Source organism: Lygodium microphyllum, chromosome 4 (genome assembly GCF_053477565.2).
Source record: "Lygodium microphyllum isolate KBCC chromosome 4, Lygodium_microphyllum_v1.1.10, whole genome shotgun sequence".
Lineage (NCBI taxonomy): Eukaryota > Viridiplantae > Streptophyta > Polypodiopsida > Schizaeales > Lygodiaceae > Lygodium > Lygodium microphyllum.
In genome coordinates, this window is record NC_141138.1 from 15,163,151 (window position 1) to 15,178,074 (window position 14,924).

At 40.9% G+C, this 14,924-nt stretch overlaps 1 protein-coding gene across 1 annotated transcript; it reads left to right on the top strand.

Annotated features, from left to right (window-relative positions):
- Positions 1-3,199: 3,199 nt before the first annotated feature.
- On the top strand, positions 3,200-14,584 carry LOC148036821 (type III polyketide synthase 21-like). Its single transcript, XM_087677040.1, has 4 exons — positions 3,200-3,383; positions 12,035-12,553; positions 12,702-13,557; positions 14,337-14,584. The coding sequence occupies exons 1-4, from the start codon at positions 3,200-3,202 to the stop codon at positions 14,500-14,502; spliced, it is 1,725 nt and encodes a 574-aa protein (XP_087533166.1). The 3' UTR covers positions 14,503-14,584.
- Positions 14,585-14,924: the final 340 nt, after the last annotated feature.

Consider the following 14,924-nt stretch of genomic DNA (forward strand, 5'->3'; position numbering starts at 1 on the left):
TTTTGCCTACCCATATCTTCATCCTCTTTTACTTATTCCACTTCCATCTTCTGCCACTTCTATTTCTCAACCCCTCAGTTGGTTAGTGGGTACGAAGGATTTGATCAGCAGATTCCGAGAAGAAGAGGATGGAGCTCAACTGATTCTCTTATGGGACCATAGATTAATTGGCCCTTAATTCCAGGGGACTGGACAATTGCTAGTCAAGCATACCAAAATTACCTCCATTTTTCTCAACAATATTCATAATCTCTAGATCCTTCAGTGAGATTGATGGCCCATTTTGCTTGGTACTTAGCATATATGCATAGTCATTCCCATAACGATCAAAAGGCCATTCCAAAGCTTTGTATAAATGTCAATGTGAACATTTATTCCCAATAGTTGGATGTCCTATATTTTCATGCCCTTTGTCTACCTAGTAGATACATTGTTTTGCTAGAACGGATGTGCTGCCTTCAATTCTTTCAAAATCCTCCAACATCTTTTGTAGATGAGTCTTTATCCTTGGATCAATTTCAAAATCATCAAGCCTTCAAGAGGGATCATCTTCATTGATATCCCTGGATGTATCTTCTATGCTTCTTAATGAGACATTTTTTGGAGGTGCCATTCAGATGGTTGTGTTTGTGTGTGTGTTGTAATAATTTGTATACGGTGAGTTCGTGCTGGTTGAATAATTTGTTCGAGAGCTCTCTTCTCAACTATTGATAGTGATGGTGGATGGCAAGCCTACGATGGAAAGCTGAAGAACCTCTTATATCCTTTACAAAATTTTTATGACTTTCTATTGATTATCAGATGTGTTAATGAATAACGAAGTTTTCCTTTACTAGTATTCTTTTCTAGAGATACAAGTGCTAAGTTGGGGTCGTGGTGGAGTGATTGTTGAAGATACTAAAGAAGATCAAATTGAGCTCTTTAGTGAACTTATATTCTTCTTTTCCTTAGGTCACGAGGACACTTCCTTTCTAAGTGTGGGATATGTTAAGAGTGGAAAAAGACTGAATTTTTGACTGATTTTTGTTGTTTTTGAGGTCTGAGTGGTTGATTTTGATGGATTTAGAGTGATGTATGGTTGTTAATGGAAGTATTTGAGAGTTTTTTGGATGATATTGATTATGTTTTGGAAGCTCATGATGATTCTTAGTGGAAATATGAGGCTCTGTGATGTTTGATAGGTTCTGTTAAGGTTCTGATACCTTCTATATAGCTTGTGTTTTGTTCTGATTTTCTTTTGTATGAAGCATGGATTGATGATTGATGAAGGTTGAAATATTTTGATAGCTTTTTGAATAGTTTTTGATAGTTTGGAATGGTTTTAGTATGAGTTATGAGGATTTGCTATTCTCTAATGACCTTCTGTAGAGCCTCTGTCTCTGTTCTGTTTTTGCTCTGTTCCTGTTCTATTCTGTTTTGTAGATCTTCTGTAAGTGTTTTGTAGAATGTATGTGTGACTTTGGAAAATTTTTCTAACTTTTGGAAAGGATGAATCTAAGTTCAAAAGAGCTAAAACAAATGGAAGAAGCAGCTGCTGAAGAGACTGAAGAGAAGGCTGGAGTGACAGCGACAGTAGTGAGCTATGAAGAGACATTGTAGTGGCTCTGGTGCCTCTTTGCATCAGACATACCTCTTGGGAGATGCATCCACAACCTAAGAAGGATTATTGAGAGTCATTATTGATTATTTTAGTGAGGAGATGATGTACTATTGAGAGAGAGAGAGAGAGAGAGAGAGAGAGAGAGAGAGAGAGAGAGAGAGAGAGAGAGAGAGAGAGAGAGAGAGAGAGAGAGAGAGAGAGAGAGAGAGAGAATTCTATCAAAATAGTGTATCTGTATATGAGAGATTGAGAGAGAGAACTATCAAGACACTGAAGATGAATACTATGTGATTTATTTCCATTCAAAAATGGTGTATTCTTTTGTGTTCTTTGTTCTATTGATGGATTCTATGAAGATGTTGAAGATTATGGTTGATTTTATCAAATCCATGAGAGATATCTACTATGATGCTGCATGAAGATTTGTTGTTTTCTTTGTTTTGGTCATCAAAAGAATGAAATAAAAGCTTGTTGATGTTACAAGATAGATTTTCTTGCAATAGAATCCCTTTTCCTTGGTGTTCCTCTTGGGGCTCCATTATCAAACTAATAACTTGTCAGACAAGAGACATCTCATAGGTCTAGAAGTCATGCATGTAATGGGTCTCGGGGTAAGAGAAGAGACCAAGCACAAGCACAACTGATAGAGCAAGAAGCTCAATGCATAACCATCCAAGATGCATACAAAACTAACAAACCTGTGACAGAGATAGATGCCTGCCCGAATAGGTGTATCAAATCAACCCACTATAGACTAATTGCAGACATAAAGCTCTCAAGAGAGAAAATGCATGTAACTGTCCCACAACCTCAAGCTCAAGTGTAAGTAAGACTCTGTGTACATCCAAATATACCAAGAGGCTCCCACTGGAAGTAAAGTTAGATGCAAATAGAGCAAGCAACGGTCAAATAGATTGGATACATAGCATCAGACATGCCAAATCCCAGTAGGGTACATCCGGAGCATAAATCCCAAGCTATCTCAAACCCGTAAAGCATAAGCCTGAAAGCATTCAAATAACATGTAACTGACAACCAAATGTAATGCCCAGTAGGTCCAAAATGCTCAAATACATCTGAAGACGAAGCTCCAAGTGACGGTCAAGCATGGGCAAGCCAAGTAGCATCCATATATGACCAAAGCATAAATGCAAGAAGCCTAAATGTCAAGCAGTGACAATAGGCATAAAGCAGTCCAAAGCATGCCATTGAAGCCAAATGCCAGTGAATGACGACCAACGCGGAGCCTGATCCAAGCTCAAAAGCATGCCAAAACAAAAAAAAAGCATTTGACAATCTCCAAATACATCGGTATGATCATTCAAATCTCTGGTAAGCACCCCAGATCTAAGAACCAATGCATACACCAAGTAAATAAGCTTCAGCCCACTGTATTACAGTAGCATATTTACTATTAAATGAAGCTCAATCAATGCCTAAATTTGCTTCAAATCAGTCCCAAAACATAGACGTAGCATCCCATAACATCCGGGCATCATCGAGCATCAATAGGCATCAAATGGGCAATGCCAAGAAGTATCAAATAGTAAATGTCAAGTGCTGCCCTGTTTTGATAGTCTTGGGACTGTGTATACAGCAATGGGTGAAGATGGAAGCACTCAAATCGATCGCCTGGATCCAAGAACTAATGCCGAGGAGTTTAACAATGATCAGGAAGGTTGCCAAGAGTGCCGAAAAGCCCTGGAAGAAGTGAGAAGTGCCAAGAGGAGATCAGCCCAGTGCCCTAAAAATGTGCCGCATTTTGCATTGGCTGTTCCTGGGGGTTGGGTGGTCTTCAGCAGTGCTCTGGAGCACTTGGCAATGTTGAGGGGGGTCCTATGCAACCTTAGAAGGTGCCAATGGAAGGCCAGAAGCTTGGGGAGGAGGCGGGAGATCAAAACATACCTTCAAATGTAGGTGCCATGGCTACCATTGAAGCTCGGGTTGAAGCTCTTCAAATCTCGGCTGAAGAGAATGCCGAGCAAGCTCCAATGCCTTTGCTCTGATACTAGTTGAAAGGAAAGTAGAACCCAGGAGGAAGAAGCTTAGCGGTGAGAGCTATGGCGGATGGAGAGCAAGAGCAAGAGAGAGAGTGAAACTCAAAGTGGGAACTCCAACAACGACAATGTGTGGTCGGGCCTTCCTTTTATTCAAACTATCACTAAAAGAATAAAGAATAAGTGACTGTGATGGGTACTCGCCACCTGTAGTGTACAGTGGTGGGTACTGTCAGTGTAGTAAAGTGTAGTAATACACAGGCAGCTAGGCAGAGGTGCCTTTACCCCCAACACAAGGAAATAGTTGTACATATTTTACCTTTATTGAAAGCATTTGTAAAAAGCAAAAAATTTGCATTATTTGTAGCATGCTAAAAATTTGTGTTTGCAGTAGTAAGGTGGTCTTCTTTGTAGGAAACCCACATGTCCTCTCTTAGGGGTGATGATACCATGTAAGAGTGCACAATGGAAGAGGTACATGAATATAGAGAGAAAAGGAGAAGAGAAAAGATAGCAGGAAGAGAAGAGACATCTAAACTAAATTTGAAATGAATGATGAATACAATGGAGGACTCATCAGTCCCTACACATAGCCCAAATCATCAGTGAGGGCACCATATCATACTTAAAAATGATGATAGCATTGAAGACGGTGATGGAAGCCAATGATGGTGACAGAGACAGAGTGTGAAACTAGTAGTTCTTGATAGAGATAGAGAAGAATGATGCAATCAAACTTTCATTCAATTAATCGATCCATTTTTTTCCACTAGAAACCAATCAACATTCTCCCCCCCTTAAACTTATTTTATTTAAAGAAGCCAACTAGACTAATTGCTATTCCAATATACTCCTATGACTCTCTCTTTATCCTTCTTCATCTCACTTATGAATGCCATATGTCTTATCTGGGAGTGCAAGAGTGGCATCCTTGCAAGATGCTCTTCTATTGCTCACATTCTCCACACTAAGGTCTTGTTGGATAAGAAAGGAGGAAGGATCTGCCCCTATGGGGGGTTGATATCAAGCCTACTTTTTCATGCTCCATCAAGCTTGTTGCTCTTCAAACTTTCAAGTCTTTCCCTTTAGACAACACTCATAAATCTACAATTTCTTTCAATATTCCCAAATTTGTAGGAAACCAACACTTTGCACAAAAACATATAGTTGCAACTATTTTCCGGCCAAGTTTTACCAAAGCCCCTTCCATTGAAGCAACACAATCAGCTAAAAAGACATGTCAATGCATTTAGCCCCCACAAGCCTCAAGAAAATTAGAGATAAGAATTCCAATCCCCTAAAATAAGGAAGGAAGAAACTCTGATACATTGATTTGCTTATCTATTGAGTTGAGGTGATAGGCTATTTCTCTTGCATTGATTTGCCAAACTAGTATCTAAATTTCTCTGCAAAAACATGACTTTGTGTTGATAAAGACAAGAATGCAAACTTGCATCAATTGTGGCAATTTTGTCCATCGGGAAGAGAAGAAGTAGAAGGGGATCGTTTGCACCTTTTAGCAGATGCTCACTCTCGCAATACCAATAATGCATCCAAGGGGTACTCCTGCTATAAACTAGGAGACAAATGCTCCATTCACATGTGAGGAAACTAGAGATGCAACTCCTATACCAAGGCGTCACAACAAAAGATGTGATTTTCCATGGACCAAAGAAGACATGTCAAAGGCTATGATTGCCCATAAAGCTAGCATGTCCATAAGAGAATGTTGTAGACAATTTGGCATCAGTTTTGGTAGTCTACTCTCAAAATATGGGTTGAGGGTTTTACCAAAAAAAAAAGGAAGGGCCCAACTATTATTGAGCCAGAAGAAAAAAATATTGATAGATTGGACATTTCAACAATAAGAACTTAGGCAAGGTTTTATGTTGAGGTTTTTAAAGTTCCAACTTGTAGAAATTTGCCAACAATGAATGATGCCCTTTACAAATGGAATATCTAAAAAGAGTTGGTGAATGGACCAATCAAGAGCTATCCACCTCTTTCTAGAGATTATCAAAGGCTTCCATGACAACTTACAAACCATGTATAATTTACATGGATATCTTTCCACAATTTATGGAATAATGATGAAATTATTGGGGGTTAAAGGCTGCTTGTGCCTAGCCACCTATATTTACTTGTAATTACCACCTACACACCTGTACATAAGAGGTGGTGGTTGCCCATCACTATCTCTCTATTCTTTATTCTTACCATGACAATAGAATAAGGGAAGACAAGTTACACAAATTTGTGATAGAGTTTCCACATACTATCTTGCTCTCTCTTGCTTGTACCTTTGTAGCTCTTACTTTCGCTTGTGCTTCCACTCTCGCTCCTCCTTTCAATTGGTATCAAAGTGGGCCTTCAAGAAGCTTGATCAACATCGCATTCAGTCTCGAAAGAGAGCTTGACTTATAACTTTCATGACAGCCCCATTTTAATCCATTTGAGATATACATTGGCTTCCCTACCTTCAATAATTACTCTAGGCTAGTTGATGAGCTTCCCGAGGCTAAGCTAAGCTTTGTGGAATGCTTATTGAGTTGAGAAGCAACCAGGCTATCCATTTTGGGTGGATCCACAACATTTTGTAGAAGCCCTAGATATCTATGGCAACTTGATATCACTTTTGTATTTTGGCAATAACTTTCGCATATGATATCAAATTGAGGTGTTTTATAGCTAGAAATGAAGAGCACCACAAGAGCTAAATATCTAAGTACTCATAGACTTGATTCTATGTAAAATTTTAATTATCTATTTTACACAGAATAAAACAGTTCTGGTTTGGCTAGTAAGCTTACATGTTACAGAGCTTTATGTATTACATGGCTACATACTATTCGGGTCTTCCATAAACACTATATCAGGGAATTTGGGAATTTCTACTATAGTTATTATTTGGCCACATGATCAAATGTTTTCCCCTTACTTAAAGGTGAAGTCTACCCTAATTACTATATAGGTTGTCTTTCCAAGTTCCACTTTGAAGCATGGGTTAAGATTTAGTCACATGGCCAAATCTTTACCCCTTATTTGAAAGTGGGACTTGGGAGATTCCCAAACTCTCTAATATGGTATTCATATACTTATGTTGATGCTTGCCATTGATATCTATGCCTAGATATGTTTATGGTGACCTTTGAAGCTTGGATTTGAGTTCCATTGGATATATTTGGATATTAGCCATTTTCTTTAGTGATTCTTTACTTGCGAGTTGAAGACATATTGAATGTCTCAGGGAAGTTACTATATATATATATCCTCTACATTACGTGCGTTCAAGGCCTATTTATAAATATCCTTATTTGTGAATTTTTCGTGAATAAAACATAACCCTTTTTTATTCAATATGTAAATAACCCCTTTGTATGACACCCTTTTGTATGTAAAAAATGTATAAAAATGGTATTTTAAAAATACCTTATTTTGAATGCACGTGATGTACACATATATTCATGAGTAACTTACCCGAGTTGAATGTATATACTCTCGAATATATCATTGATACACTTGGGCTTCCTAGATGTTATGTGCTTGATGTATTGAGATTTGTTATGCTCTTGGGCACTCTAGATTCACTTCGAATGGGAGCCATTGGTATTTATATTGTAAAGCTTTGTTCTTTAAGTCAGCGTTTCTAACTCTTTATGCTCTTTTAGTTTATGCTACATTATTCATTGCAAATATTTATGATTGTGGATTGATTTGCTTTTGAGCACTAAGATATCTTATACCTATTGTTAGTGGGTTGTTAGTGGTGGATATATGCTTGATATGCATTGTTGTATACATCTATGTACTTGACGCCCTATATGTTTTGACAAATCTTGGTACTTGATTGCTACACTGCTAGTTACATTTGATATATTCGGGTCGCTATTAGGATATTCCTAGCAGTAGAATCTTACTCCTTTGGTCATTTGCCTATAGATGTATGGTTATTTAGTATAGTTTATGGATAGCAATACTGAAAATTGTATACTAGTAGTTTCTTTGAGAGTAGACGCCTTGTAATTATTGAGAAACCCCTTTGCAGCCATTTGCAAGGCCTCCATAGCTACAGCAGTCCACTTTCCTACAGGTGGGGCATCACGCACTCATGCCCAAAATATTCCCATCCCTTTCAGCTCCAAGTCTTATATAACTTCCCGAACAACCTTATGAAAAGATCTTTTTGGGATGAGAAGCTCGTATGTGCGCTGGATTATCCTTACCTCCAGAAGGGCGACAATGCCTGGTTTCCATCTCCTCTTCTTCTATGGTGGTTGTTGTGCTCTATGGGGAGCACATGTTGATGCACTAGAGGAGGCTCCACCTTGTGCTCTAGGTGGCCGACCTTGGCATGAGGCCTTCCCGTGGGCCGAAACGGTGACATGCTTGCTTATGTGTACCATGCAAGCTCGAGGAGGGCAAGATGGAGAAGAGAGAGGTTTGGGGTATGAGAATTGAGGAAGCAAAAAAAGAAAGATGTGAAAATGAGAAGAAGATTGAACTTTTAACCCATTTAAACCTCAAAATTGGATTAATGCAACTTCATATGCACTGTCTATTATGTGATCATAAATCCATAACCTTTTATCAAAATGCGATGAAACTTCACATGCGCACTTGGAAAGTGGCTCAAGACGCCAGACTATAGACTAGGGGTCTGTAGACTTTTTTTTCTCAAATTTTTTTTTGGGGCTCTTGGCCATCTAATGAGCGTGCGTGTGAAGTTTCGTCTCATTTTGCTAGGAAAGTGGCTCCAGATGCTAGACTTCAGACCAGGGGTCTGTAGGCATTTTTTTTTCAAAACTTTTTTGGGCTCTTGGCCATCTAACGAGTGCGCATGTGAAGTTTTGTCACATTTCGATACAGCTTATTATTTAAAAAAATATCCCACAACAATATTATGGATGGATGATAATCGAGAAATCAACATCGCGACTACTGGCCCTTTGAAACTTCGCACCACATAGACTATACAGAGACATCAAAAGTAAAGTCTGCAACAAGAAATGACAACTTTTTGCATGTTTTTCCTATTAAATTTGACAGTGCTAGAAAAAAATATAAGTAAAAGTTGAAAATACAGCGAAGATGCAGTCAAAGTTGAGAGTGAAGGACGATAGTAAAAATTTAATTCATATTTTAAGGGTGCGTACAATAGTTTTGCATTGGGACATAGTCATATGTCTAATGCACGAGGAGAACACTATACCAAAAAAGATAACATTACAAACTTTATTCATTCCATTGGAACGAATGCATCCTTCACTGCTTGAAGATTTCTTACAAGTTGGAAGTCCTTGGGAGTTACAGTGATGTGCTTTGCATGTATTGCACAACGCTGAGCATTAGTCATCAAGTCAACTAAAAATGCCTTTGTAGCACACTGTAGAGCATGAAGATATTCTTTTGTGAAGCAATCAGGTCTATCTTGACCATGTGCCAAAAACCACCTCCTGCTTTCTGTGCAGTAGAGGTCTTGCACAGTCTCCTGAACAAGTCTCGAGAAGCTTGCCTTCGGAATGATGAGATCAAAAGAGCGCTCACACCTCTCCTGATTTCTCTCAGAGCCACTATACCTGGCTTCCACTTGTGTTTCTTGTGGGGATGCTGAGGAGGACCCTTGTGAGGGCGGCTTGAGGAAGTTGGGTTAGGTTGAGAAGGGGGTGCATGTGAGCTAGTATATGCTCCAAGGGATTGGACACGATATGGGGCTCTGAGCGGAAGCTTATTTGCAACTACCTTAGGCTTAGCCATCTTTCTTACACAAGACATGTGAGAACTCAATGAATAAGATAGAAAGTGAAACCCTCTTTTATATAAGCCTAAACCGTAAGACTCGTTCACATAGATGCACACACTCTCTTTCTCTCTTAAACTATGAATTGCATTCACATTGAACACATTGTTCATCTTACTATCTTAGCTCTATTCGAACCCATTTATTGCCTTGTCAAAGCCTTGTTTCTAGCCACTTGGCATGGTTTTGTTTGGCACTTGAGGCTTCATAACACACTCTTTTAGTGACACGACATGATTCCATCATGTTTGAAACCGATTCATCAGCACTTTCATTTGCTCTCTTTTGTGAGAGTTTAGCTTCATCCGCTACTATAATCCTATACCACCAAGATAGCAATTGGATCATTGAATTTCTACCATTCACTTCTCCACCATGATCGGTTTTTCTTTGATATGCACCACGTGCTAACTAATGTGAATTTTCAGCCCCTAAGAGTGATTGCATATGATGCATATCCCAAGAATATGTGAGCCATGTTTCATATCCTTCATCTCAAAGCTCTTCTTGAGCTGAGTTTTCAATGACACTTCCACTTCACCAAAGAGCAGGTTGAGCTAAGCACCATTTGCCTAGAGTTTCTGCCTTAATCAGACACTTTTGCAAATACATTGACCAAGGTTATCAATCAGACGTCGATACTTTAGTGTTTGTTACCCAGGATCGGCTTGGGTACACCCTTCCCTACTTCTTGAAATTTATGGGGAGAGGGTGATTCCTTCTAGCTTTCCTTTCCACATTGAGAGAGAATGACTTTCTTCTCTTGGTGGTGACAAGATGTTGTTTATAGTTTATTTTTTAGACATTATGTATATTATACTTTGTATCTTCATCCAAATCATCAGGATGATACAATTATAAAAGGACACTTGGGCAAGTGAATAATTTACCTACAAGTATACTCTCCAACTGGCACCATTACGTAGCATTTTGCATGAGCATGATTACATCTACATTGCCTCTTGCGTAACTCTAGTGCATTGGCATTCTATTTTGTAAATATGCATGTGTGTGCATTTATTCAATTTCGATGTTTTGAAGTGATCAACTCTGGATCCACTATCATGGAATTACACCTGGCAGTCTCCAAGATAGTCTCCCTTGCTTGCTTAGCTTCGCTAACTTACTTTTTACTCATCTTTTTGGTCTCTCCACATATCCACCATATTTGCTTCCCATGTCCTTAGTCTATTCCTTCGTCATCAACACCCAGTAGTGGTAGGGATAGCTTGCTTATTTTGTGAAAGTCTTTGGGTCTTCCCCGTAGTCTCTCATTGGTTACTTTATTGATGGCAATCCATATTTTTGAAACAAACACTCAGACCCACCCAAAAAAAGAGATAAAAAAGTTCATTGTTGTTTCATTCGCCTTTGCAAGACTTGGTAGGCCACTGGGCAGTCAATGTCTACCCTTTGTCATATGTCATCATTGCTTTTGGGATGACCGCTCGGACTCCCTTGGTAAGATAACCATCACCTTTGTAGTCTTGGTAGGCCATTGGGCAACCACCATATACCCTTTGTTTGATGCCCTGGCTACTTTTGGGTGGAATGCTTTTAGATAAAAACACATAAAAATAACAACAAACATAACATAACATTGGGTTGGCCTTCCTTTCTAGCTCAATTTTTGGACGTGAGAGTGAGTGTTGAGCTAAAATAAGCATTGCATGCTAATTAGCCTCTTAAATAGTCCAAAAATGCTTAAATGATGAAAACCTTAAAACGAGACACAATTCGAGAGAGTTTAAAATAGAGAGAGGTTTGAGGTCCTGAAACTTTATATAAATAGGTAGATTGTCCTCCATTCAATCTAGTCTGGTTTTTGCAAGTCTCGTGCCTTCTAGCTTTGCTGCTCACTCCCCATTCGTGGAGGATATCTCAAGGGAGGCTGCCCAACATTATCCACATCCATCCAGGGTTTGTTTCCAACCTTCATCACATAGTTCACACCATTGACAACTATTGTCCAGCCCTAGAAGCTACAACTTGCCATCCATTTGATGTCATTAACTGCCATGTGGCACTCTATTATTGCACTGGTACTCTCTCCTCTGTGAGTCAAATACTAAGTATATCACCTACTACATTTGCTACTATCTAACATCTTGGAGGTTGCCTTGCTACATTTTGGGATCCATAAGGAGTACTACACTCGATCCTAAAGACACAGGAGTTCAAGGTACAATTTTCATTTCCTACTCAGTTTGTTTGCTACATGAGCATTATATATTCACTATTCCTTCATTCATTTAGATTTTCACCATGTTCATTGTCTCTAAGTTACCCTGACCGTAACTGTGTTCTATTGAGTTATGCTTTGTCATACGCTTTCATTTATGTTTCTATTGCCTCTATAAAAGAAATACTTCAATCCAGCAAATTGTGAAAACGGGCAAAACAAACCCCTTAAGCTTAGGATAGGAGATATTTAGAATTGATTATATAGCTGAGGCGAGTTTAATAACATTTTGTGAAATGTGATCCATAGGCTTGCAAAACGCATACACGTTGTGCAATGCGATAACCTCGTTGTTTTCTCGGCCACCTTTCTTCTCGTGAGACGTGGTTAAAGACGAAGCTTGAGTTCGTTTGCAGAACTGTAGATCATATGTTGATTGTGATTATAGAGTTAGGTAGGGGAGGTTTCATTGAACGAAGCTGAAGTCAACACATCAAATCCCCGCTATATTTATGAGGAAGAGGGCATTATAGCTCTACCTATGATAAGGGCTATAAGTAAGCAGCGGCAAGAAGCTGTCCAGTTTAGTATGACTCGACAATATTCTGTTCCATTCGTCATGCCTGATTTGAGGAGTAACAGACGCTGTGTATCGTTAAGATGCAACGAAGAAACTAAAGAATCGACGTGCGAGCGAGGAGCCCAATCGGAAGTGGCAGCTGGTGGTCCTGCACATGACGCTCCAGCTGCAGCTGGTAGTACTGAAGCTGATGAGTGGAGCGCCAGCATGGATGATGAAGAGGAATTAGGCGGTGATGAGGTGGCGGCCACGTGTACAGCTGGTGCTGGGCCGGCGCTGATACTCGGGATGGGGACGGCGACGCCCGAGAGAGCAGTGAGCATGAAGACGTACGCCAGCAACCTGGGACGCAACCTGGGCTTCGCCCCTGCGGACATCCAGTTTGCGGAGCGCATATGTGAGTGGTCGTACCCTCCAGCTAATAATTGCGATTATGTATAAGAAGTAAAGACATGGTCTGCGACTCTGGCCGGTACTGATCAACATGCCTTTATTGATTATTATAATCTAATATCTATTGGGTTTGTGTAAAATTAAAAACATAGGCCAGAACTCGCAAATCAGCACCAAGTACTTGGCGGTGCCATTCGAGCGGTACAGGGAGGAGGGCGGCAGCAGCTGCCCGTCCTGGGATGTGCGGCTGGGCTGGTACGAGGAGGAGGCTCTGGGCCTCGCCGAGGCCGCGGCTCGCCGGGCGCTGGACAGCTGGCGCGGTCCTCGCCGCCACATCACCCACCTCCTGCTCTATTCCACCAGCGGGGCCCTCAGCCCAGGCCTGGACCTGCGCCTCCTCAAGCGCCTGGGCCTGCCGCGTGGCACGCGACACTTCGCCGTCACCTTCCACGGCTGCCACGCTGGCGTGCTGGGCCTGCGGACGGCGGCCGAGATCGCTTCAGGGGCGCCCACCTACCTGTGCGGCGGCCGCCGAGGCCACGCCCGCCCAGCGTGCGTGCTGGTGGTGTGGGTGGAGGTGAACTCGTGCCACGCGGCGCCGCCCGAACCGGGCGACCCTGCCAACAACGTGGTGGTGGCGTCCATATTCGGGGACGGCGCGGCGGCCGCCGTGGTGGGCGCCGCCCAGTCTCCTCTTGCTGCCACCGACGTCGTCGTCGAATCCCCGGCTCTCTTCGAGATCCGCCGCTGCTCCTCCTCCTTCATCGACGGCTCCGAGGACGGCATCGTCGCCCGCGTCAGGCAAGCCGGCCTGCAGGTTGGCCTGTCCAAGCAGGTCCCCGAGCTGGTGGCCCGCCATGCCGGGGAGTTCGCACGCCACCTGCTCTCTCAGGTGAAGGGCTTGACAGCCGATACAGTGAACTGGGCTATCCACCCGGGCGGCCGGGCAATCATAGACGCAGTCCAACAAAGCTGTGGCTTGCATGCACACCAGCTGCGGCACTCCAGGTTCTCTCTCTCTCTCTCTCTCTCTCTCTCTCTCTCTCTCATAAACAGAGGTAAATTGTCGAGACTCGAGAACCCCCAAAGGGCTGAGTGGACCAATGTGTTTTTTGTGTGTACACAAACCTCGAAAACACATTAATGCTAAAAAGAACAAAAATGTTAGGAGCACCTCGATGGACCAAGGTCAAAAGGGCTTGCAAAAATTTTGGGCAAGGTTTACCCAACCCTACAAGATAAATGGGCACATTGAGGGGGTGTGGAACAAAGGGCTAACACCAAGCTCAATACCTAGAGATCCCAATCACAATTAAGTACTAGAAAAAGGTTTAAGGCATCACTTCACGTCACCCAATACATTCATAAAAAAGACGCATACAAGCAACAAGAGGTGTGTGACCACCTATAGACAAGTTAGCATTGAGGATTACTTGAATAAAAGCTGTGACAAACATAATGACTTCCATCAATCTTTGTCAAAATCCCCTCATATTGCATATATATCCTTGGAAAGCTGTTGAGTGTTCAATACTACTCTCGAAATAGAGATTCTTCAACAACTTTGGATTTGGTGTGCTCAAGTTATATCCTTGAAAAGCTCTTGAAGAGTAGGCTTCACATACAAACTCTCAAACAACCTTTATAACTTAAGCATATGAACGTGCACAAATATATTTATATATGCATTGTAAGTAGATATGCATACAAATATATACCCAATATATATAGCCTTTCTACAGTTTATAACACCAAAAGAACCAATATGTTACACTTACATGACACAGGGCAATACTTGATCAATATTCCAATATGGGGGCTCCTACAATCATCTTTGTTCTTCAACTCTTATTGCAAGAGTGTGAACATGCGGATATTATAAATGTATGGACACTTGCACTAGCATTTGGTCCTGGGATTTCAATTGAAGGAGCACTCCTACGACGCTTGTAGACATCTGATCATTGAGATTCAACATACCACTCTCTCTTTGTAAATTAGTTTTTATGTACTAAATTAGGACATTCCCACAAAATTCAATGACTATAATAATGGCCATGATTTTACTTCAAATTAGTCACAATGCAAGTTTGCAAAGGTTCATGTTAGTGGGATGATCATGGAGACCAATTTGTTGTGTGCATTATGTTTTTTGAAAGATGTGTATTCACTTTATGTTTTCAAGTTCATGATTGACGCTCTACCTTGCTATCCTATACTTGACGTCTTAAATTTGGGTTAAGTATCACTATAGACTACTATAGAAGGTTATCAAATAAGAAGACAATGTTACCAAACTCCTTCTTACTACCAATGCTACAAAACTACTTCATATTTATAATTTACTTGTGTTTTCATACCATTCTCATCATTCT